Source organism: Lissotriton helveticus, chromosome 7 (genome assembly GCF_964261635.1).
Source record: "Lissotriton helveticus chromosome 7, aLisHel1.1, whole genome shotgun sequence".
NCBI classification, from domain to species: domain Eukaryota; kingdom Metazoa; phylum Chordata; class Amphibia; order Caudata; family Salamandridae; genus Lissotriton; species Lissotriton helveticus.
The window spans coordinates 1,718,916,891-1,718,942,089 of NC_136068.1; the positions used below are offsets into that span (position 1 = coordinate 1,718,916,891).

Below are 25,199 nucleotides of genomic sequence, written 5' to 3' on the forward strand. Positions count from 1 at the left end.
ATCTTCACAAGCATCTGTTACTCCTCAGCATACACATCTGTAGACCAATCCGCACCAATATCAGTATCAGTAGACACGTCAACACCACTGTCAATAGATACATCAGTACCATTGTCACTAGACACACCAGCACAAGGATCAGTAGAGGTGTTAGTAGACCCGTCAGCACCATCATCTGTAGACCCATCTGAACCACTGTCAGTAGAACCATCAGCACCAGTGTCAATAGATTTTTAACCACTATCATCAGTAGACCCATCAACACCTGCATCAGCAGAACCATCCTCACAAGCATCTGTATACCCATCACCAGCAATATCAGTATCAGTAGACACATCAACACCACTGTCAATAGATACGTCAGTGCCAGTGTCACTAGACAGACCAGCCAAGCATCGGTAGAGGTACCAGCACCTGCGCCAGTAGGCCCGTCAGCACCAGAATCTGTAGACCTGTCAGCATCATGCAAGTAAATCCATCACCACTACCATCAGTAGATCTGTAAGCACCATCAGCACCATCATCAGTAGACCCATCAACACCTGCATCTATAGAACCATCATCACAAGCATCTGTATTGCTATCAGAATACACATCTATAGACCCATCAGCACCAATATCAGTATCAGTAGACACCTCAGCACCACCGTCAATAGAACTATCAGCATCAATGCCAGTAGATACACCAGCATGAGCATTAGTAGAGGTACCAGCACCAATATCATAAGACCCATAATCACAAGCATTAGTAGACCTGTCAGCACCCACATCAGTAGAGGTGTCAGCACCAACATCAGTAGCACTTTAGGTACACACATCAATAGATCTGTGAGCACCACCTTCAGCATACTCGATAGCAGCAGCCTTAGTAGCCATCAGCACCAGCATAGCTCCATCTGTCAGACCTATCACCACTGGCTTCCGTGAAAGCATCAGCATCTACATCAGGATACCTGTCAGGGACTATATCAGCTGACAATTGGAGACACTATCAGTAGACTCCTCAGTGCCAGCCATAGAAAATCTGTTAGCACCAGCGCCAGTTTACCTGTCTGCCTCATCAGTAGATCAAGGAATGTCAGCGTCAGTAGACATGTCAGCATTTGGAATCAGTGGACCTATCAGCACCTACATCAGCTGAACCATAGGATCTATCATCTATATATCCATCAGCACATGTATCTGTAGAGCTGTCAGCATCAGTGTCAGTAAACTCACCAGCATCAGTCGATCCATCAGACCAGCATTAGTAGACTCATCAGTGTCAGCAGATCTATCGGCACTCAGTAGAACCATCATTATAATTTGCCATAGACCCATAGGTACACACATCAGTAGACCTATCAGAACCAGTGTCAGTAGACCTGTCAGTAGTAGCATCAGTAGGACCATCAGCGCCAGTACAAAGTAGACCCATCGGCATCATGAAACCAGTCAGTATCAGCAGTTTAATCAACGCCAGCATTAGATGACCCAGCTCAGTAAGCACCTGCGGTACAAAAAGGGGTGGTGATGGACAGAGCATCTGAACCAATCAAACAAACACACCCAGTCAAAAGATCTGGGTTTGATCCATCACCGTTCTCCAAGAAACAAGCTTCCGAGGACCGGTTTCTGGCATTCCAGCCGTCTTCAGCCCGGCTTGCTTGAATCCAGTGGCAAAGTGAGCAAGGGACTCACGTCTGAGCATACCCTGCCACACTTATGGCGGCCAAAGCGGTACAAAAGGGGGTGGTGATGGACGGAGCATCTGAACCAAAGAAAAACTCACACCCAGTCAAAAGATCTGGGTTTGATCCATCACCGTTCTTTAGCCCACTCTGCCACCCCAGTTCAGACATGGCTATATGCAAATCAGTCTGACCCTGTGCCTCATGGGAACAGTCCAGCCCGAACTGCCAAGCCATGCCTTCCCTGGACCGGAAACAAGCTTCCGAGGACCGGTTTCTGGCATTCCAGCCGTCTTCAGCCCGGCTTGCTTGAATCCAGTGGCAAAGTGAGCAAGGGACTCACGTCTGAGCATACCCTGCCACACTTATGGCGGCCAAAGCGGTACAAAAGGAGGTGGTGATGGACCGAGCATCTGAACCAATCAAACACTCACACCCAGTCAAAAGATCTGGGTTTGATCCATCACTGTTCTTTAGCCCACTCTGCCACCCCAGTTCAGACATGGCTATATGCAAATCAGTCTGACCCTGTGCCTCATGGGAACAGTCGAGCCCGAACTGCCAAGTCATGCCTTCCCTGGACCGGAAACAAGCTTCCGAGGACCGGTTTCTGACATTCCAGCTGTCTTCAGCCCGGCTTGCTTGAATCCAGTGGCAAAGTGAGCAAGGGACTCACGTCTGAGCATACCCTGTCACACTTATGGCGGCCAAAGCGGTACAAAAGGAGGTGGTGATGGACGGAGCATCTGAACCAATCAAACACTCACACCCAGTCAAAAGATCTGGGTTTGATCCATCACTGTTCTTTAGCCCACTCTGCCACCCCAGTTCAGACATGGCTATATGCAAATCAGTCTGACCCTGTGCCTCATGGGAACAGTTCAGCCCGAACTGCCAAGCCATGTCTTCCATGGACCGGAAACAAGCTTCCGAGGACCGGTTTCTGGCATTCCAACCGTCTTCAGCCCGGCTTGCTTGAATCCAGTGGCAAAGTGAGCAAGAGACTCACGTCTGAGCATACCCTGCCACACTTATGGCGGCCAAAGCGGTACAAAAGAGGGTGGTGATGGACGGAGCATCTGAACCAATCAAACACTCACACCCAGTCAAAAGATCTGGGTTTGATCCATCACCGTTCTTTAGCTGTCTTTAACCCCGCCCCACACTCATTCACCCGCCCCCTTTGCAGTGCTTAATTTGTGCCGGTGGCTTCCGGTGCTGAGCACCGGCACTCAATTGTCAGCACCGGCTCTAGTAACAGGCCACCGTATGGTGGATCTGTCTTTTTTATTTCGAGAAGAGCACAACAATCATGTTTATTTAATCAATATGTATCGAAAATGATTACTACCAGACTCTCAGAACATTATTATAGCTTGTGCCTTACTTTATATGCAGTTACCTAAAGGCAAAAGACCAAAAAAAGATACAGAATATTTTCTTTCTTTAGCTAAGTCTTTAACCCCGCCCCACACTCAATCACCCGCCCCTTTGCAGTGCTTAATTTGTGCCGGTGGCTTCCGGTGCTGAGCACCGGCACTCAATTGTCAGCACCGGCTCTAGTAACAGGCCACCGCATGGTGGCTCTGTCTTTTTTATTTCAAGATGAGCACAACAATCATGTTTATTTAATCAATATGTATCGAAAAAGATTACTACCAGACTCTCATAACATTATTATAGCTTTGTGTGGCATGAAATAGTCTGAATTGTCAAACTTGTAGAAGTGCAATGGGTAGGTGTCATGTTGGTACTGTCATTGGCAGCGCTGGCAGCATATGGGTGGTGCAGGCTGTAGTGGCCTTCCGGGAAGGGCCCCTGCATTTAATTTTTTACAAATTAAGCACTGCCCCTTTGTACACAGTATCACAGTCCTATACTTTTTTTAACGCACTTCGACCACTGCTTTCACTTAAATCTGGGTGTTAGCTGGCAGAGCAGTGAGGTTATTTAGATCTGTGCAAGACTTTCTGGCCTAAAGCAGTAGAGCTGATGAGGCTGTAGGATTATTTGGAGATTAGCAATAAGGGGCAAGACAGTCACATGTCTAACTACCTGTTCTGGGACGGGATGTTCTGTTATGGTATGAAATTGTCATTTGTATGGTATGGGATGCGACTGTACTCAGCATCAGCAAACAGTCAGACGCCTCTCCTGGTCAGTGTACAGTGTGTAAGCATGAAAAGCCACAAACACCTTCAGTGAACAGGAAGGGGAAAGGGCAGCGCCCGGGGGCGCCCTGCAGGAAACCGCCATTTCTGGTGAGTGACAGTCCATCAAGGCTCTGACACCCTGGCTGCTCCTGGCGATCTGGGGACGAGGATAAGAGGGCCCGAGTGTCCATTGTGGCCAGGAGGACCGCTGCGTCAGCTTCCTCTGTCTCCGTAGGTTCAAAGGTCACAGGCCACAACCACTCTGCGAAATGCACCGGAGGCAGAATGGAAGGTGGCGCGCGATGTTATGGGAAAGCACAACATTCTGCAGATTGTCCCTAGCAATCTTCGATGCCCTTAGCTATCGGACAAACGCGAGGGAAGGCCGACAGACGCAGACGAAGACCGACGGACGCAGAGAGCCCTACTGATTCGGTTTTATTGATTTTGAAACAACTGTGTTGAAATAATTCGGAAATGTACAACTGCTGCTCCGAGGGTCGTAGTGATTTCAGATGTCCCCTCGTGCACCGCATCACCTCCTGCTACTGCAGTTGAGTCGAGTGCACATGAGTTCATTTGATGGTGAACTCACAACCGGGTGAGGAGGGAAGGAACTGACTCGCAACAGCTCTAAAGGGCAAAGAGTGCGGGCCAAGGGCCCTTACAACTATATAACAAGGCTCTGCTTTCACTTTGCTTTGTATTTGTGCACATGCGCAAATAGACACCCATGTGAATTCAAACTTGTGAATCACGCCTTTTTAGGTCTAGCTTGATAGGACAGCTGTAAAATAATTATTGATACAAATCCAATAAAATATACTTAATTGGAGTGTTTTCCGCTCAGCTCATGCTATGGGCTGTTGAATGTATCGTTTCGTTTGTCTGCAATGGCTGCATGGGACAATGGACTATTTTCCATCTCAAAGTACATTCAGGTTCTTATTTACAAGCTCTTGTGCCACAGCACCGTCATCACCGTCATTTTTCTTTGACGCAGTGGCGGCGCTATCAGTGTGCCGCACTGCTCTTTATATACAAACTGATACATTCTATCCAATGCGTCAGTTTGTGGAACCCTGCATACATTCAATCAATCAATCAATCAATCAATCAATCATGACACTTGTATAGCGCACTACTCACCCGGAAGGGTCTCAAGGCGCTTGGGGGAAGGGGTCCGCTACTGCTCGAACAGCCAGGTCTTGAGTTGTCTCCTGAAGACGAGATGGTCCTGGGTCAGCCGAAGGTGGATGGGGAGGGAGTTCCATGTCTTGGCCGCCAGGTAGGAGAAGGATCTGCCTCCGGCGGTTGCTCTTCGGATGCGTGGTACGGCGGCGAGGGCGAGGCTAGTAGATCGCAGCTGGCGGGTGGGCGAGTAGAAGGTCAGGCGGTCATTGAGGTACTTGGGGCCCAGGTCGTGGAGAGACTTGTGTGCGTGGGTGAGGAGCCTGAACGTGATCCTCTTGTTGACGGGGAGCCAGTGCAGGTCCCTCAGGTGGCCGGAGATGTGGCTGCGTCGGGGGATGTCCAGGATGAGTCGGGCGGAGGCGGGGACATTATACCTGCAGCAGCTATAATGTATGCAGTGTAGGCGTTCCCTCAAAAAAGCCATGGAGAAGTGGCGCAGTGAAAATTACATTTCACTGCATCACTCTACAACGTCACTGCGTCAGAATCCTTATAGCTGCTTAGACCAGGCATCAGGATTGACGCAGGGCTTTTACAATAGGACTGGCCTCTCTGTTCTGACATATTGCTGGAGATGCGTCAGTTATATGACTAACTCCAGCATTGCGCCACTTTTGCACCAACAGATGCGTCAGAATTTCTGATGCATCAGTTAACCCTTGCGCTATGGAGCCCTGTATTATAAATACAACGCATCCATGGTGTCGTAATGGCATTTCACACAGGAGCAAGGCAACTGATGCTTCGCCAATGCTCAGTTTCTTGTAAACGAGGCCCTGAATCATCATGTCTGGGCATACCACAAATAGGGCAAAACCGGTCCTTAGATGCATGTACTCCGGTTCAGGGAGGACCTGGCTTGGCAGTTCGGGCTGGGCTTTTCCTATTAGAGTAGGGTCAAGACTGATTTGCATATAGCTGAGTCCAAACTGAGGTGGCATGGTGGGCAAAATAACGATGGACTGGGATGCAGCCCAAGTGATTACCAGTGGTTGAGAATAATGCAAGCATTCCATCCATCACTGTTGTGTATACTTATTGTGTCACCTTAAATGAGACAAGTGAGCCCATATGTGGGTCCCATCACACTGTGTCATTGGAACCAAGCTGTACCCGGCTGAAGAGCCTATAACTAGGGCGACATATGGATTGCATGTGTTCCGGTTCAGGGAGGACGTGGCTTGAAATTTCAGGCAGTTCTGACCTTTGCCTTTTTGGGTAAAGGTCAGAACTGATTTGGCTATAGTTGGGTCTAAACTGAGGTGGCATGGTGTGCAAAATACCAAATGGATGCGGGCCAAGCAATTATTAGTGGCTGAGATTATTTCAAGCATTCCACTCATCACTTTTTTGTATACTTATTGTGTCGCCCTGAGTGGGACGGGTATGCACAAACATGGGTCCTGTGCACACTGTGTCACCGGAACCAAGCTGTACCCGGCTGATGAGCCCATAACTATGGCGAAACCGGTCCAGAGTTGATTGTATTCTGCTTTAAGAAGGATTTGTCCTGTCAGTTCGGCTTTGACTGTTCATATTGGGGTAGGGTCAAGACTGATGTGCATATAGCTGGGTCCAAATTGAATTTGCATGGTGTGCAGAATAACAATAGATTGGGATGAGGCCCGGGTGATTACCAGTGGCTGAGATGAATCCAAGCATTCCACCCATCAGTGTTTTGTACACTTATTTATAGGCAAAGCAGTCTCTGTCATTTTGCTCTGATGTTCATAAGGTTCACTATTTTAACCCAAAGCATGTGAGATCTGCATTTGCCCTATTGCTTATGGGCATCTCAGACATACACATACCATTTTGCTCTAGAGCCTCTCTTGTCTGCATGTGCTTTATATTTCCTTATGTGGTCTGCCATTTTAGGGTTTGCCTATTAGACATATCAGACAACTTATAGCTGTTGGTAGGTGACAGCCTTTTGTGAAGCATACCATAAACTTACAGCGGGGTTGATCCCGCCTGTTTCGTTTTATTGCAACTCCCATTTGCTTGCTTCTTTTTCCATGGTGTGCCTTCCTCTTTATGCATTTGCCTTACCCATGGAGCATACTTACTTTAGCATCATTTTCATTGGAGGACTTGTATACCTCCACCTCTCAAATTCAAGGAACAGTTTATTTTTCCCAGCACTTTGTGATAGTGAGCGTGTTTTCTTGTTCGCTCCCTCGTGTCGTACTTCAGTGGCCAAAAAACGGTGTGCTCCATGTTGCTCCCTCATCCCTCCCCTGCCGAACCCTCATTTGCTTTCTTCACCATTCCCTGCTTTTTCCATTATTTTTTTTACTACCTCCAGGTTCACCCTCAAACGCTTCTCTTGCCCCCACCAACTACACCCTATTGCCTTCCCCCTACCGGCCAACCCCTCCTACTCTGTGCAGAATAAATGGCACCTCCGTCATTATGTCATTTTCCTAGGTGTGCTGGCTCTTGCCGATGCATGTGGTTGCATACATCATCACGCATGCAAGTGCCCTGAAATGAAGTGTGTTTTTTGTAGAGTGGAAGCAGTATTGGTAAAAAGCATTTTCTTTTTGCCGATGTTGGTGAGCATCAGCAAAAAGCACTGGCAAAGCATGTAGATCGAAAAGACATGACCTATTACTTTGACAGGTCTCGTTGTCACAGGCCTGCGTCTGCCAATTTACTATAGCGCCCCGAGGCTGGCATGGGGCATTTTGCCCTTAGAAATGCTGCGCCTGCTCCAATCTGTGGTCTTTTGCTCCTGGTGTTTTTTATTTTGGTTTTTTTGTTTGCTTTTTTTTGTCCTTATCTCACCTCAGACTCCGGCAGATCTTAACAAGTCGATATGTACTAAACTGGGCGCCTCTCGACTCACTGCCTTTGTCTAGCCGACCATGGCCTTCCTCTTTATCCCGAGGACAGGTGTAATCATTAGACAAAAAATACCAGTTACCTGATCTTAATTATTTACCATGTACAGGGAGCGTCCCCAAGAAAGGAAGGGAGACCAGATGTTTACAGGGGCTTGTTCTTGGTCTAAGTTTGCCATTCTTAAGGCGGCTTTAATCCAAACTTCTCTAGTGGGGGGGACAGAGTCCTTCTATCTAAAGCATATCTCTCTTCTAGCCAGGATCACAAGATAGAGAAGAAGACCTATCTGAGGGTGTGAAAGTAACCTGGCATCATGATTATTCATACCAAATATCACTAGAGAAAGATCAACCTCTATATGTGTTTGAAAAATATCTGCCAAAGTGTCCCCGCCTCTTTCCAGAATACCACTAATTCTGTGCATTCAAAGAACATATGAATATCATCCGCCCTATTAATAGAGCACTTCAGGCAAACAGGAATTGCAGCAGCAGAAGAGACAAATTTAGCAATTTTGGCCGGTGTATAATAAAGCCTATTTAGTACAAAAAATGATTTTTCTTTATATTCGCAGGTTTTATATATTTGTATATTAACTTGATGGATAACTCAAAAAGGCTTCTAATATCTCGGAGAAGGGGAGTGGAATTCCATACTGCTGACTGTGGGGGAACCTCATGATCTACTGCATTTAAAAGGCTTGTATACCGCAACGATACCTCTTTTTTCCTTGAGCCGGCATTTTGAAACAACTGCTGAAGCTCCCAATTCCCAACTGTATCTCGGGCCTCCGCCTCAAACCATGACCGTATCTGAAGGTACTTAAATCTTGAAAATGCAGGGCCAATTTTTTCTAGCAGTACCTCCCAAGGAAGGACCCCGTCTAAATCCAGCAAGTCTGACCACTTCTCCAATCCCGCTCTTCTGATCGGAATTGCTAAGCTATCGCCCAGACAGATAGGGGTCCCCGGTGAATCCCAGATTGGAGAGAAAGGGGAAAAATATCCAATAGCCCAGATATGCCTTAATTTATACCATATTTGCAAGGCAGTTTTTAAAATCTTAAGGCGTACCCGCTTGAAAAATCTGGGTGCCCCAAACTTATATTAGAACCCATCCTGCCCATTACCACCTTCTGCTCCTACAAGTTCCCCCAAAAGTCTGCACCAAGGAGTTTCCACCGGTGTAGATAGTAGCATCCTTATGCCCTTAAATTGAAAGGCCAATAAATATAAATGTATATCTGGAAATGCCAGGCCCCCTTTCAAGAGCTTCCTTCTTGGTTTCTTCCACGATAGCCTGGCACTTTTTTGCCCCCAAATAAAGCTACCTATCTTCCCCTGGATCTTATTAATGCATTCCGCGAAAAGGTAAGAGGAACCGCCCCAAAAAGGAAGGTCAATTTAGGTAGAACCGACATCTTCACCAGGTTGACCCTCCCATAGATCGATAAAGGGAGGTTTTTCTACCTGGCGAAGAGAAAGTCTACATCTTTTTCAATCTTTTTCCAGTTGATCAACGGTATTTTATTTAAGTCCTTTACAATCTTTATCCCTAAGTATCTAAACTCATTACTTACAGGACCATGACTATACGCCGAGTTGCAACACATAATCTCGTTTTTTTTGGAGTTTGCCTTATACCCTGAGATGGCGCCAAACTCCACCAACAGATTTTTTAAATGCGGAGTAGAGATGTCAGGATTTGCAGTATAGATTATAACATCATCTACATTTAGGGTAATTTTGGATTGATAATCTCCTGACTTAAAAGGATTTATGTTGTTATCCTGCCTAATTGCCTGCGCAAGGGGCTCAATATAAATATTGAACAAGAGGGGAGACTGGGGACACCCCTGTCTCATTCCTCTTTGGATTTCAAAACTAGGGGTCAAGGAGCCATTTAATAAGATCTTCGCCGATGCTCCATGATAACTATTCTTTAAGGTCTGAACAAACGTCTGACCCATACCCATTCCCTCCAACACCGCCCATAGATATTTCCAGTACACTCGATTGAAGGCTTTAGCGGCATCTAATGCCACTACCGCCAAAGGGTCCCCTCTGTTTTCGGCTAGATCGATATTGCCAATTACCAGTTGGATTTGTTCCTGTATGACTTTTCCATGCAAAAAGCCCTTCTGATCGGTGTTAATCAGACTTGGAGCTAATTTACCCAATCTCCCTGCCAAAATGCTCATGAAGATCGTATAGTCAGCATTCAGCAGGAAGATTGGGCGATAAGAGTCAGGTAACAGAGGGTCCTTCCCAGGCTTCAATAACAAGACTATCGTAACCTCCTTCCATGAGCTAGGGATCTTCCCTGCTGGGCTGTATATCATCGTAAACAAAGTATGAGGTACCGGTAAAAGTTTATCGAGCAAGATTTTATAAATTTCACTAGGGAGGGCATCAAGACCCGCAGTCTTCTTAGTTTTGGCCCTTTTTATTTGCTCCTTAATCTCCTCCATTGAAATAGGGGAATGTAAAAAATCTCTGGTTGCATCTGTAATGACTGGAATAGTTTTGTCTATCAACCACAAACCTATAGCTTCTGAAGAGGGATCAATTCCTCTGTATAAAGGTTTGCAAACCGGGACAGAAGACAATTCTGCATAACTGCCGGCTCACTGGATTTGGTTCCAGCATTATCAATTATAAGTTGACTAATGGTGTTTTTGGCCCTATCTACTCTTGCCTTCCATGCTAATAAGGCACCAGCTCTTTCCCCATATTCAAACATTTCCATATTGCGAACCTTCCATTGAGCCTTACATTTCTGGTCCAAATAGGACCGTAGATCTCGTCTTGCCTCCTGGTCTTTTGCTCATGGTGATTGGAAACTGCCCACACAGAGGGTCGTGCACAGCTTCTACGGCCATGTTGGAGGAGTAAGAAAGGTTGTAGTGTTTCCGTAGTTGGTCTTGGGAGAAGTGTGAAAATGAAAAGTGAAAATGCTGCAAAGAGAAAAGAGGCTCTTGAGGAAGCTATCAAGAGGAAGATTGAATTGTATAAACGGGCTCTGCATATGGTCGAAAGCCTGCTTGAAGAAGATGTAACCGAAGAGTTCCTTCTGGACTGCGGTAAATTATTGACACCTTCTCATTACAAAGACACGTTAGATGAGCAGTTTATCATTTGATTATGTGGGTATCCCTTATGTCGAAATAAGCGGAAAAATGTTCCTAAACAAAAGTACATCTCAGCCAAATCCAATGAAGTCCATGATATCACAGAAAGAAAGTATAAAAGAGGAGCAACATGCGGGAGCGAAGCCTCTGTAAGATGGCAGCCAAACTACATACCCTTTCCTATCATGCCATCCTCATCATCTCCCCCCTCCCGTTTCTGGACCCAAGACTTTCGGTCACCCAAGAACCACCCTTGAGTGCAACACCACCTGAACACCTGGGTGAACGATGGCAAGAATTTCCTGCTCTGTAAATATGTAATATATAATTGTCCAAGCCTAATCACTGTTACAGTGTAATCCTGAGTGAATTTGCAATTTGTATATATGATCAAGGGCTACGGTAGTCCGAAACGCGTCGTTGCAGGCTGTGTTAAAATAAAAGAAACTTCGCCTGAAGAGCTGTGTTGGTTTGAGTCTCCTTCTTCGCCGCCAGCATTGCGGGTTGGAAGTGGTTGGAGTTACGCGCTGCATATATATATATATATGGATCACTGACATAATATCGATGTCACAAATATCGAGATACACAAATATCGAGTGAAAAATATCGAGTGACAAAATATCGACTCCCTATCTACAAACAGGTAAGTACCAAAATATCGACTCCAAAATATCGACTTACAAAAATATAGACTGTCAAAATATCGATTTTTTTAAATGTCTTAAAATTAAGTTAAAACTAATATAGTAATACATATATTTAATATAAACTTAGAAATAATTATTTTAAAATTTTAATTTTAATAAATAATTTCTATAATTAAAAAAATTATATCACCAAAAATAATACATATATATATATATATATATATATATATATATATAAACATATTATTAAATAAACATATATAACATTTTTAGCGTAGCATAGAAAATGGTTAAAATTTATTGTAACAACTATAGTGAGTTCAACATTAGCAAAAGTGTTGGATAGCGTAGAGGTAAAATTTACTATTCCCACTCCAGTGGGTGCAACAGTAGGGAAAGCGCTGGATAGCGTAGGGGTTAAAATTACTATTCCCACTCCAGGGATGTATGACGTTACAACGCATACTTTTACAACACCTACCATTACATCAAAACTTTTACAACACAAAAACTTTTACAACTCATACATTTACAACGCAAGATTTGACAACGCATATACCTTTACAACGCATACCATTACACCGTAAGTATTGGTAAGTATATAATATTTTTTTTAATATAAATTAATTTAAAATATTATAATATAATTAAATTTTATTTAATTGTATTTAATTAATATAATTTAAATGTAATTTTACTTTATTTTTACAAAGTACCCCTGTACCCCAAAAACCCTAAACTGACCCTGAACCCTAAAAATACCCCTTTACCCAAAAACTGAAAACTGACCCTGAACCCTACAAATACCCCTTTACCCAAAAACTGAAAACTGACCCTGAACCCTAAAAATACCCCTTTACCCCAAAAACTGAAAACTGACCCTGAACCCTAAAAATACCCCTTTACCCAAAAACTGAAAACTGACCCTGAACCCTAAAAATACCCCTTTACCCCAGAAACTGAAAACTGACCCTGAACCCTTAAAATACCCCTTTACCCAAAAACTGAAAACTGACCCTGAACCCTAAATATACCCCTTTACCCCAAAAACTGAAAACTGACCCTGAACCCTAAAAATACCCCTTTACCCAAAAACTGAAAACTGACCCTGAACCCTACATATACCCCTTTACCCAAAAACTGAAAACTGACCCTGAACCCTAAAAATACCCCTTTACCCCAGAGACTGAAAACTGACCCTGAACCCTAAAAATACCCCTTAACCCAAAAACTGAAAACTGACCCTGAACCCTAAAAATACCCCTTTACCCCAGAAACTGAAAACTGACCCTGAACACTAAAAATACCCCTTTACCCAAAAACTGAAAACTGACCATGAACTCTAAAAATACCCCTTTACCCAAAAACTGAAAACTGACCCTGAACCCTAAAAATACCCCTTTACCCAAATACTGAAAACTGACCCTGAACCCTAAAAATACCCCTTTACCCAAAAACCCACACATATAACATTTTAAAAATAATTATATACTTAGCAATACTTACGTTGTAATGGTATGCGTTGTAAAGGTATCTGCGTTGTAAAAACATGCTTTGTAAATGTATGCGTTGTAAAAGTTTTTGCGTTGTAAAAGTTTCATTGTAATGGTAGTGCATAGTAAAAGTTGCGTTGTAAACGTTGCATACCCACTCCAGTGGGTGCAACATTAGGGAAAGTGTTGTATAGCGTAAGGGTTAAAATTACTATTCCAACTTCAGAGAGTGCAATAATAGGGAAAGTAAATACTTCACAAATAGATATAAATAACATAAATAGTAATACCAATTACAAATAAATACATTATTGTACTTGTGTATAAAAAACTATGACATATTTATTTATAAATACAAAATAAAATTATTTAATTATAAAAATTGCCTACTCATACTAATTAATTACCTATTAACAATAAATTAATTTACAATTTCAAAATTAATAAATTAATTTTAATTACCAATTATATTTTAATTAATTACCTATTAAAAATTAATTAACAATTAATTCAAAATAAATACCAATAATTTAAATGACATATTTAATTAATGAGAATTAAATTATTTCCCACCCTATTCCCCTATAAACCCACAACCTGCTACAGAAAATAAATGAATGAAATTAACATATTTATCAATTAATCAATTAAAATTATTTACCAATCATATTTTTATTAATTACCAATTATTATTTAATTAACAATGTATTCCAAATAATTAAGAATAAATAAATTTACATATTTAATTAATTATAATTAAATTACTTCCCACCCTATTCCCCTATAAACCCACAACCCGCTACAGAAAATAATTTAATAAAATTAACATATTTATCAATTAATCAATTATAATTAATTAACAATTATATTTTAATTAATTACCAATTAATACATAATTAACAATTAATTATAAATAAATATCAATAAATAATTTAAAAAATGTAATTAATTATAATTAAATTACTTCCCACCCTATTCCCCTATAAACCCACAACCCGCTACAGAAAATAAATTACTAAAATTAAAATATTTATCAATTAATCAATTATAATTAATTACCAATTATATTTTAATTAATTACCAATTAATAATTAATTAACAATTAATTCTAAATAAATATCAATAAATAAATTAACATATTTAATTAATTATAATTAAATTACTTCCCACCCTATTCCCCTATAAACCCACAACCCGCTACAGAAAATAAATTACTAAAATTAAAATATTTATCAATTAATCAATTATAATTAATTACCAATTATATTTTAATTAATTACCAAATAATAATTAATTAACAATTAATTCTAAATAAATATCAATAAATAAATTAACATATTTAATTAATTATAATTAAATTACTTATCACCCTATTCCCCTATAAACCCACAACCCGCTACAGACTTATATTACACAAAAAATAAAAATTAATATTAACTTACCTTAAATTCGATATTTTTGTTGGCTATATTATGTCTACTCGATACTATGTCCATTCTATATTTTTGATTCGATATTATGTCCATTCTATTCGATATTAATTTTCTCTAGTCGATATTTTTGTTGTCTATATTATGTCTAGTCGATATTATGTCCATTCTATATTTTTTACTCGATATTCTGTCCAGTCGAAATAAAAGACTCTATATTATGACTGCCCACCATATATATACATATATATCTTTATATTTCTAACCACGAGTATATGTAGTAGACCTTTGTACTTACTACCATTTCTATGTGATTTTAGAGCTTATCTGTGTGTATCTCTTCCTTGAGTGACTTTACAGCTTGTACATTTGCAATGTTTTCCCTCCTTTCGCTTCACTTGTACATTTGCAATTCTTTTCCTGTTTATTTCTCTTATCTAACTCAACTGGTTCTTTTGTAAAGCACTCTGACACCTTAGGGTAATGTATATAAAATAGCATTAAATGAATTAAAAATGTACGCAGAATCACTCTGGCGTTTAGGAAAACCAGTGTCTCGGAAAAGAAGGGCAGACCTGGGCACAAGTAAATGAAATGCAAGTAGCCTGACGTGCGTCTGACTCTGCCCCAGCCTTTTCTGAATGCCTGAGGCCTCACCCGTCCGGGTGGGAATGAGTCCCCGAGGCCATGAAGGCCCGGGCTCCTCCGGGTGTACGCGACACTCGACTTCAGAAGCTGCTTGCGTTTGGCACGGCTGAGCCGCGAGCTGCACAGGATGTGGTAACAGGAAGTTTGAGGCTGAGCAACCGGAAGCTTCTGCTGCTCCTGATAAGGCCACCTGAATCTGAATGGGGAGCAGAGAGCCTTTAATCGAGGCTGCTTTAAATAACCTTTCCGTCCACTGGAAACTGAGCGCGGGCCCATGGGCTCCGGAGTGGGGGTTTCCATGGCAACGCGGTCCGATGGATGGATGGGGCGTTCGAGTTATCCTCCGAGCAGGGGACAAGGGCTCATGGACAGATGTAGTAAAATCAGCCGTACATGGAAGGGCACGCTGGAGGTGGGGATCCCTAATCTGAAACAGGGATTGGAGCATTGAAGGGAACCCCAAGCACCCCTGATTGAGGGGCAGAAGGAGCCCAGATACAGGGGCGGCCTTAGGCATGTGCAAGCTGTGCACCTGCACAGGGCCACCAAACCCCAGGGGCCTCCACGCCAATATATATCCATAATATAATAATCCTCTGTGGATGGATACATATTTGCGTGGTGGCGGATTTGGTGGCCTCCGGCTCTGTTCCACTTACTAACACCCTGACACCCCCCCCTCCTGAGCTCCGGGGGGCCCGCCCAATCCGGACCCCCTCTTCCGGGGCCCCCTACCTACGCTCCCTACCCAGGGCCACCATGAGCCTAGAGCCGCCCCTGCCAGATACCTACTTCTAAAGGCACCACAGGACTCTGTGTTACCAGGTGATAAGACACCAGTTATTGCCTTCTGAAAACGAGGGCATTCAGTTAGTTCACTCTTCAAGGTTCAAATGAAGTTACCTAAGACTCCCAGATTGTATTAGAACTCTCCTGTAGAGTCTTACGGAAACAACAGGTTATGCACAAACCACAACATTCACAAACTGTGGTGCAGCACCGACAGCCAGAGAGCGGGACCTCGAAGTCCATGGAGAGACCAGGTCTAGGAAGCCCTGCCCTGGAAGTGTTGGGTACGAAACCTCAGGACGGGCTGGCAGAGACAGTACGGAAGGCCACAAATGCATTGTTACATGGAGGCTTGCCTCTGCAGGTGGCATCTGAGCTGGGTATCAGATGGACCACTTCTGTAAATGTTGTGTTGTGTTGAGGAACAGCCCAAGCCAGCACAACCCGATATAATACCACCTCAGCTCTAACCAGGTGACCCATCTGCCAGGCTCTCCATAGACCTGCCCCCTGCCCAGGGTGGAGAGGCTGCCTCCCTGTCTTAAGGTGTGCCTAGAGACGTGCTGCAAAGAGGTTTCCACATGTTTTGGGAATAAGTAATCTGATGTCGGAGCCTGGTGTACCTGAATCAGACTTTAACAAGTGGTCCAGAAGGCCTCTTCTTTGTAATCACTGCCCAGTGGGATTTCTGAAGACTGGTGGCCAGGCTGGAAGATCTCAAGGCTTAATAAAGACCTGTCGCAGAGCTCACTGCTAGTAGTGTGGCCCACACACAGCTAAACTTTCCACAAAGGAATGCACTTTGAGTGTGTTAGATGGACAGGAGGAGTGTTTGATTGAAACACCTAGGGGTGGCTGGAGAGGTGAAGCAGTAGATATAGAGCTGAAGCCCTGCATCGCGAGATGGATGACTGGGTGGGCAGATGTGTCACTCGATAAACAGATGGGATACTAGATGGACAAAGGGCTGTATGCACACATTGGTATGATGGGCAGATATTGATAATGGATGTTGTGGGATGCCCGCTAGATGGAGGGCAGGATAGAAGAAAGATGGAGATATAGAGAGATGTTGGACAGAGGTGACACACAGATGGATCACATCACACGTGCTCAAAAGGAGGCACGATGGACAGATGAAGGGCTAGATGAACACATGGGGGACTAGACCGAGGGGCAAAATCAATATAAAGGAGACTAGAAGGGCTAGGTGGGCATGTGAGTGGTAAGGTCAACGGATGGAAGTGGGTGGCAATGAAAGATGGGTACCAGGGCATATGGGCAGATTGTACATTTGTACATGGATGGACAGGTTTTAATCTACAGAGATTAGTAGAGGACCATAAGGAGCGACGAAGAGCTAGTTGTACAGATGAATGGCGAGGTGGGATAGGTCAATGGGTTGGTGACAGATGAAGGCCTGGGTGGAGAGATGTCGAATCGCCTGGACGAAGGGAGGGCCAGAAGAATAGAGGAAGGACTAGAAGGATGTGTTGCAAGAAAGAGTGATAGAGGGACAGATTGCGGGAAAGGTGGCTAGCTAGACATATGGTTATGGCTGAATGGACGTTGGGATAAATAAACAGTATTTGAATTATTCACACCTGTCGCCATTTTGTGAAGATGGTAACAGAAATGGAGGTGATAGAAGCTGTCTGTAAAAAGTACAGTCCTGTTTATGTCCAGTCTGGTAGTTATTTTTAGGTTTGTTTGACAGTGTAGCTGTCTGAAGCCTATTGTTATTTGCATTTTTAAAGTATACACAGAAAGGACTTTTGCTGCACTCAGAGGAGTATAACTCTGTCACTGCACCTCCTATGGAGTCCTTGCATTGCCATGCACGATGGGCGATTTTACTTCTCAAACGTGCACTGAATCATCACACATTAAATTCGTTCTCTCATGGATGCACTGTGTACAGAAAGCATTTTTTGTTGGTTTTTCACTACACTGCTGGGAGTTTTTAAACGTTTGAGTCAGTACACAGATTGAAAACAAGACCTATTGGTTTTGTCAATGCTTGTGTCTATTTATTATTACAAACGTAGTAAGTACTTATGTTATCCTCCCCACTCAAGTTTCATTGTTCTGCACCCTCCCCTTCCTGTTCTTGCACTGCGAGGTCTGATCTCAGTTTTCATCCTGGTAATCGCTGGTGATTAGAACATTCTCTCATGACAAATCCACCTGTCTGATATTCACATGAACGTGTTTTGAGGACAGCTTGAGTTATAGCTCATGTTTATGCTATAAGTAGTTTCAACAGCATAATACACTAACGAGCGGCTACCAATAATTTCATGCAGCATGTTTCAGTCTTCACCACCACTCCCATATCGACATCATCTCCAGAGGTGAGATGTCTCACATCAGTTCATCACAAAGGCTAGTAGGAGTGGAGCAGGTTCAGTCACATACTTGGCTCCTCTGAACCCAAAGTCCATTCATTCACGCATTCATCCATCTACTGATGTATCTTCTTTCTAACAGCAAACCATATTTTTATTTTCAAGAACATTCAACCTATCTGTTCAATATCCACTCACATATAAATCCACTCATCCACATTTCTACCCACCACGGGTTAGTCAGATTGTACGTCTGCCAACCATCCTCCGTCCATCCATCCATCCATCCATCCATCCATCAATCCATCCATCCATCCGTCCATCCAGCTATCCGTCCATCCAGCTATCCATCCATCCAGCTATGCATCATCCCTCCAGCTATCCAGCCATCCACCCATCCACCCATCCACCCATCCAAATATTTTCTTTCTATCATGCATCCATCAATGTAAATTAAAGGTAAATCAAATCCATCCTTTTATCTAAACACCCCTATAAAGCTCACCCACCTCTGGGCGAGTATGTCCATCCGTCTAAGCTATCCATCCCAAATCCATCCATTCATTGGTCCATCCATCTGTCTGCTGGTCCATCCATCCACCCATTTACTCAATCCTCCACCTTCCCAGTTATTCTTCTTTATCTGATGCCTTCAACCGTTCATATTCAAAACAATCCCAACCCCTCCATACAGTGGCCCACTCATGCTTCCACGAGCCCACCTACCAGCGCTCCACCCATCCATTCATTGCCCCACTCACCATTCTACTCACCCACTAACCATCCATCCATTTACTTATGATCCATCAGCAATTGCACCACCCTTCCATCCATTCATCCACCCACATTTTCCAATTATTCACCCACTCAACAACCCATGCACTTACCAAAAGTTCCACCCATCCATCTATTGGCCAGATCACCACCTGTCCTCATGCATCCTCCCACAGGTCTGTCCATCCACCCAATATATCTGCCCCACCCATCCATACAGTAAAAAATGCCTACAGAAATGAACCCTGCTAACAGAATACAGGCCTAGGTGTCCACTGCTTCTCTAATGTGTGATTACCAGAGAACAGGCACAGAGGCATCTGACAAGGTGACAGAAGGACACTGCCCAGTGTGAGAGGGGCAACTGCAAACGAGAGATGCTGAGGGCAAGGCAAGAGAGGAGCTGAGGAAGAGTGAGTGAGACAGGTGGTGGCGAAAAAGAGAAGCGTATTTAGGCAGGAGACAAGATAGGGCCTGGAAGGAGTGTAAGAGGAGTGAGAGGCGGCACACATAGAATTGCAGATATAGAGGAAACAATGAGACAAGACAGGATGGGAAGAGCAGTTGGATGAATGTAAGGAGAGGGCTTCCATGATAGGGCTTTTGTGTTAAACAATTGTGAGTACATTTTGACTAAAAACTGTTTGACTTTCATGGATTTGTGTTTAAAATGTGTTTCTGGGAGCTTGGTACAGATTTTGATCAACTTAACCTCCTTTTCTCCTTACCTCTTCTGAGTCAGAGTGTTGCTTAGCAGTGGGGCTTCACCTGGTAAACATGACTTTGGGTTCATATTAGGCCCATCTTTGGGCCCCCCAGTCTGTGGCTCCTGCGGCTCCCATTGGAGCCAACTTTCCTGACAGCTAGGGGTTTCCCCTCTTACTTAAAAGGATCCCGTGGGGCTTCCAGACCAAGCGTCTGGATAAAGGGTGACAAGTTAAGGGTGCTGCCTGTTAGGGCCTGCGACCGGCCAGGGGTCAGAAACTCTGCCTTTCTACCTCCAGACCACCAGGTAAGCAGCTACTCACCACAACAGCAGATACATGTGTTTGGAATCTGGGTTTAGTACATCTGAGTACAAACCCTCATATGCAACCACCATGCAAGGATTGCTGATACTGGGCTCTGAGTGAGTATCACTCCTAGCTACACCCCACCTACTGGGCTCTAAGTGAGTATTAATCTAGGCTACAACCAACGTTCTGGGCTCTACGTTAGTATTACCCCTGGCTACACTTATCAACTGGGCTCTAATTTATCATCACTCCTGGCTACAGCGATCCTACTGAGCTCTAAGGGAGTATTACTTCTGGCTACAGCCAACCTATCGGGCTCTAAAGGATTACCAATCATAGCTACACCCTACTTACTGGGCTCAGAGTAAATATCACTCCTGGATACAGCTAACCTACTGGGCTCTAGGAGCCTAACACCCTGGGCACAGCCCACCAGTAGCTCAACTAAGAAACAACTTATCTCACCATTAAGACATCAACTCCCTTTCTGACATCAGTATCAACTAATTCTATTTATAAATAAAATGGAGGACATTAACTAGTCTTTCTGATTGTCTTCCCAAACTCAATCTGATGTAACCTGTGCCTCTTTATGATACCATATGTCAACTCACAACTGGTTCCTCATCTTCCAGGGGACAGGCATATGAGGTCTGAAGGTTGTGGAGAAACTTACAGTCCTCTGGGGGGGGGTTAGGTTTTTCTCATACCAGCCCATCTAACTAATCCCTTACTGCTAACCAGAAATGTCTGCAAAGACTGGAGAGCTCTGCCACACACTGATGGTCACATGGTCCACCTTCCAAGTTCCAATCACTCCCATATCCTGAACACCAGCATCCTACTATGAGGAAAGGATGTTTATAACACAGGGCATCTCCTTCATATATGTCTCATAATGTCAGTCATATAAAGGCGAACTCTAACACAGTCTATGCAGGCAGAACTCTGAATCCCACTCACTCCTTCCCGACTTCTGTTACCTCTTGTGGATCCATAAGATCACAAAGTGAATGATCTCCTGCCACAGCCGGCAGAGGTAACCGGATTGAGAACATGCAGAAAAATGAGCAGCTCAATAAAGGGACTTGCAGAGCTAGTCAGTGCTGCCAGCCTAATGCAAACTATGCAAATGCTTGTTTATCTCTCTCACTTCCTCATCCATCACACCGTCAAGTGCTGCATCCCATAACATGGTAACCGCACCTTGGTGGTCATCATGCATGACAGGGAAACACGTCCCGCAAAGACTCAAAGCAAATATAACACAGTTCTGACCACACACCCACATTGTGTAGCATCCTATCCGTGTGGATATGAGCTTCACCACGCCACAAAGGGGTAGTAAGCACTATAAAAGGGCTCATACAATACATTATTTCACATGATTCTTTCTAGAATGTAACACCCTAAGCTTGCACGCTACTTCAAAAAGTCTTCCCCCCCAATGTGTTCCTAAAAACCTGCATGGGATATTGACCCTGCCCCCCGCCTCCCCACCTTGCCATCCACCGCCTGCAGGCCTTCACTCTCTAAGTGCAGCCGGCTCTAAGTCCCATTACTGTTTGCCTCATTTTGTAATATTGTATTGTGGCAAATTGCTCGCACTTGTGTTTAGGGATAGCAACTTCTCATGTTCTAAAACCATATCTCTGCAACCTACCAATACATAATCTCCTAGAGCTCTATTCATCTTTCCCAACCACCTTCATGAACCCACCTACTCATTCCTCTGATGATGGTCACCCAACTCCTAATAATTTGTTCCACCACAAAAACCGGGAGTAAATGCTTAGAATGGTTTCCTTGAGAACACAAACCTACGACCAATAACCAACAATAACCAGTACCCAAAGATTGACCACTAACCCTGGGTTGAGGAATAGCCACAAAGCGCTTCAATGCCTCGTCAGGGATACTGAGCGCTATATAAATGCAATTACAATACAAGAGAAATGCGAATAGAGTGTAGGCCAGAGACAAGAGGAACGGAGGGGCTGGTGAGGGGGATAAGGGGTTACCAAATTGGAGGAGAGTCTGGTGCCCAAGTGGACTAATGCGTCCACTGTAGGGGCCTGAGTTCAACCTCATGAACCAGGTTCAAATCACGGCGGGTCCACTCAGCCTTTCATCCTTCTGTGGTCTATAAAATGAGTACCATTGAGTTGGGTAACAATAAACATCTGGTATTCAGCGCCAAGATACCCTAGGGGAACATGCGCTTAATGTTAGAGAAGAAAAGTGCGAAGAGATAGGAGCCCAGAGACAAAAGGCCTGGGAGGGGAAGCATAAGAGGGCAAGGAGAGGGCAGTTGTACTGTGGGGGAGGAGGGCCTTGAGAGGGGGGAGGAAGAAGGGTAGGGAGAAACACAAATGCTGGAGATTATGCTGTGTTATATAAAAACAAATTAACATGCAGAAAAAAATGCAAAATCGGTATAGTGTTCGAGCTTTCTAGTCCATGGAGGTCCCTTCCTGCAGTAGCGGCAAGGGGGAAAGAGTGCCAGAGAGAAGGGGCTAACCTTTCATATTTTTAAAACTTTCCTTCCCTCATCGACGCATTTTAAAATAATGTGTTCATTGTGTTAGCTCTTTTAACTCGAGCTACTAAATACCAACACACAACCAGCCAGACAGCTCTCTTCAAAATAAATCCAATAAGTACACATTCAACAACAAAAAAATGTATACATATATATATGTGTGTGTGTATATATATGTATATATATATATATATATATATATATGTATATATATATATATATACATATATATATATTATGTGTGTGTGTATATATATATATATATACATATATATATATATTTATAAATATATACACACACACATATATATATAATTATTATTCTATTTTTTAAAGATGCAATTATCAAAATAGCCGTTCACCAGCACGTATCCGTAAAGATTATCAGCATTGTACGCCCGACACCGAGTTCTGCTTTGTGTTGAGCAATGCTGGACACTTCAAACTTCCACTATTGACGCGTATACGCACGACATTTTAGCAAAAACATCTGAAACGATTTTAATGTAAAAGGATGCATTTATACCCAAAAAGTCTGCCTCCCCCTTTTCACACCCTCTGTTTGCATTGCAGGCCCGATCTAAGTGATTTACATTTTGATACAAATCAACATTACATGGTTTTATATTTTGGAAAGAAAGTTTTGCACCGTTTTATATTTCAAGACAGACATTTTCTTTTTCTACACATCCTTCGATTTCTAGAAAGAAAAGTGTTATGCGATAAAGAGAAGTATTTGGAAAAAAAATCGAAAGTTTGGGGGGAGTTTCATGCTTCATGATGTTATAGAGTATTAGAAAATACAAAAATTAAAGTCTTTTAACGCTTATAACCAAACCATGCAGAAATAAACAGCAAAGTTATACACAAGGAAAATAAATAGTGTTAAAAACGTTTATGTGAGTGTGTAAACTAAACATTAGAAAACGGATAAATACAAAAAATAGCAAAAAGGAAGAGAAAATAATGAAGTGAAAAGCAAGAAAGGAGGTCGATAAATAAAATAAATGGAGGCGCGGCGCAAGGCGAAGGGGGGGGAGGTGGGGGCGGCATGGGGACATTGGGTTTGGTATGGTCCTTCACTGTAGTCCAAGCTTCGAAAAACAAACGTCGAATTTCGTTTTTAGAAGTAAAAGAAGGATCTCCTCAGAGTCACAACGGCTCTCTCCCGGTCCCTTCAAGATTTTGGAGGGAAACGCGAAACCCCCCTATTATCTAGGCCAAATGGGTGCACCTTCTACGCATCTCCCTTTAGAATGCAGAAGACTAATGGGGGGCCCGAGCTCTTTCCAAAGGAGGTAGTCCTGCTTGCTCCAGCATCAAAAGGTAGTAATTTCAAGCCATGGAAGAAGCCCCCAGTCAGACCCCAAGTGGAGACTGACCCTCAAAGTCAAGGCCTCAAGGCATCAACAGGTGTCAGAGGGGGATCTCACAACCATCCACCACAGCCATCCACCAGGAGAATCCACCATCTTGAGAGCCCCCGCTTCTTGCTGAAAACAGGGACCCCCCACCCCATCCGCAGCGCCTTAGAAGAGTGGGGTGTCCTCAGGTCCTCTCTGCCCTTCGGGACACTCTCCGCGCTCTTTTATCTGAAGCTCTGGGGGTGGTTTCGTGTGTTATTTAAGCTCAGACATGAACAACCACGAACGGGAAGGAAGAGGAAATTTTGTACAAAAAGGAAAGAGTGGGGGCCTCAGATTCCCGCCCCGGCTTTGCTGCTGGGTGTGTGAGAAGTAGCCCGAGGAGGAAGAGGAGGTGGGAGATGGGGTGCCCGTAGGCAGGGACGGAGCGCGGGGCGGTGGCCGGGGCAGGTAGCCCTACCTTGATGGAGTAGTCCATTGTGTCTTCTCTCAGGGCTCACAGATCTTGGTTAAAATTTCTTCACAGGTCCCATCACCGCGCCATGGGCAAGCGTAGAGTGCTATGCTCAGCAGGTTGCACACACCACGGCCGGATGAGAGCTTATGGCTTTTTTTTTCTACTTCTATATTTGGGAAGTGAAGTCACAAAAACCACTGAAGCTGGTTTCCTATTGGTGTGACTGAGTTCGAGCTGCAAGTTCTTTTTTTTTTCTTCTTTGCTTGTCAGGCTGTATGTGCGTGAGAGGGGGCTACAGAACAATGCAAGCCCCAGCCACTGAGATCCTCGCTGTGTTTCTGCGCTCTTTGCTGAACAAAAGAGCTTCTGGACATGGGGACTTTGGGGTAACTCCAGTGGTTCCAGGCGATGGCTCTCAAGTGGAGTTTGTTAGATGGTGCAACCACAAGGGTTGGTATAAGGTTTGGCAGGTGATTAGTGTGCTGTGTTTTTTAAAAGTGTGTTGGAAGATCTTTGGTGAAAGATTTGTTGTTTACTCCTTGGTTGGGTAGATGATGGGTCTTGTAAGGGTACAGAGCATTCTCTTTTTGGTTTGTGATGGATAGTGATGGATGCACCGAGGTTGGGTGTTTACAGGGGTGCTGTGTGGCTGTTTGGTTGAAGGGTGCCCTGTAGTTGTCAGAGTACTGAGAGT

At 43.7% G+C, this 25,199-nt stretch overlaps 1 protein-coding gene across 2 annotated transcripts in view; it reads right to left on the bottom strand.

Annotated features, from left to right (window-relative positions):
• Nucleotides 1–24,664, bottom strand: part of LOC144770695 (retroviral integration site protein Fli-1 homolog) — a 261,988-nt gene extending 237,324 nt beyond the window's left edge. The window contains exon 1 of one of the 2 annotated variants that reach the window (XM_078655421.1): nucleotides 24,509–24,664. In XM_078655421.1, the coding sequence (XP_078511547.1) occupies nucleotides 24,509–24,526 (18 nt within the window). In that variant the 5' untranslated portion in view covers nucleotides 24,527–24,664. The remainder of the gene's footprint in view (nucleotides 1–24,508) is intronic. The other variant, XM_078655419.1, reaches the window with a different exon arrangement.
• Nucleotides 24,665–25,199: the final 535 nt, after the last annotated feature.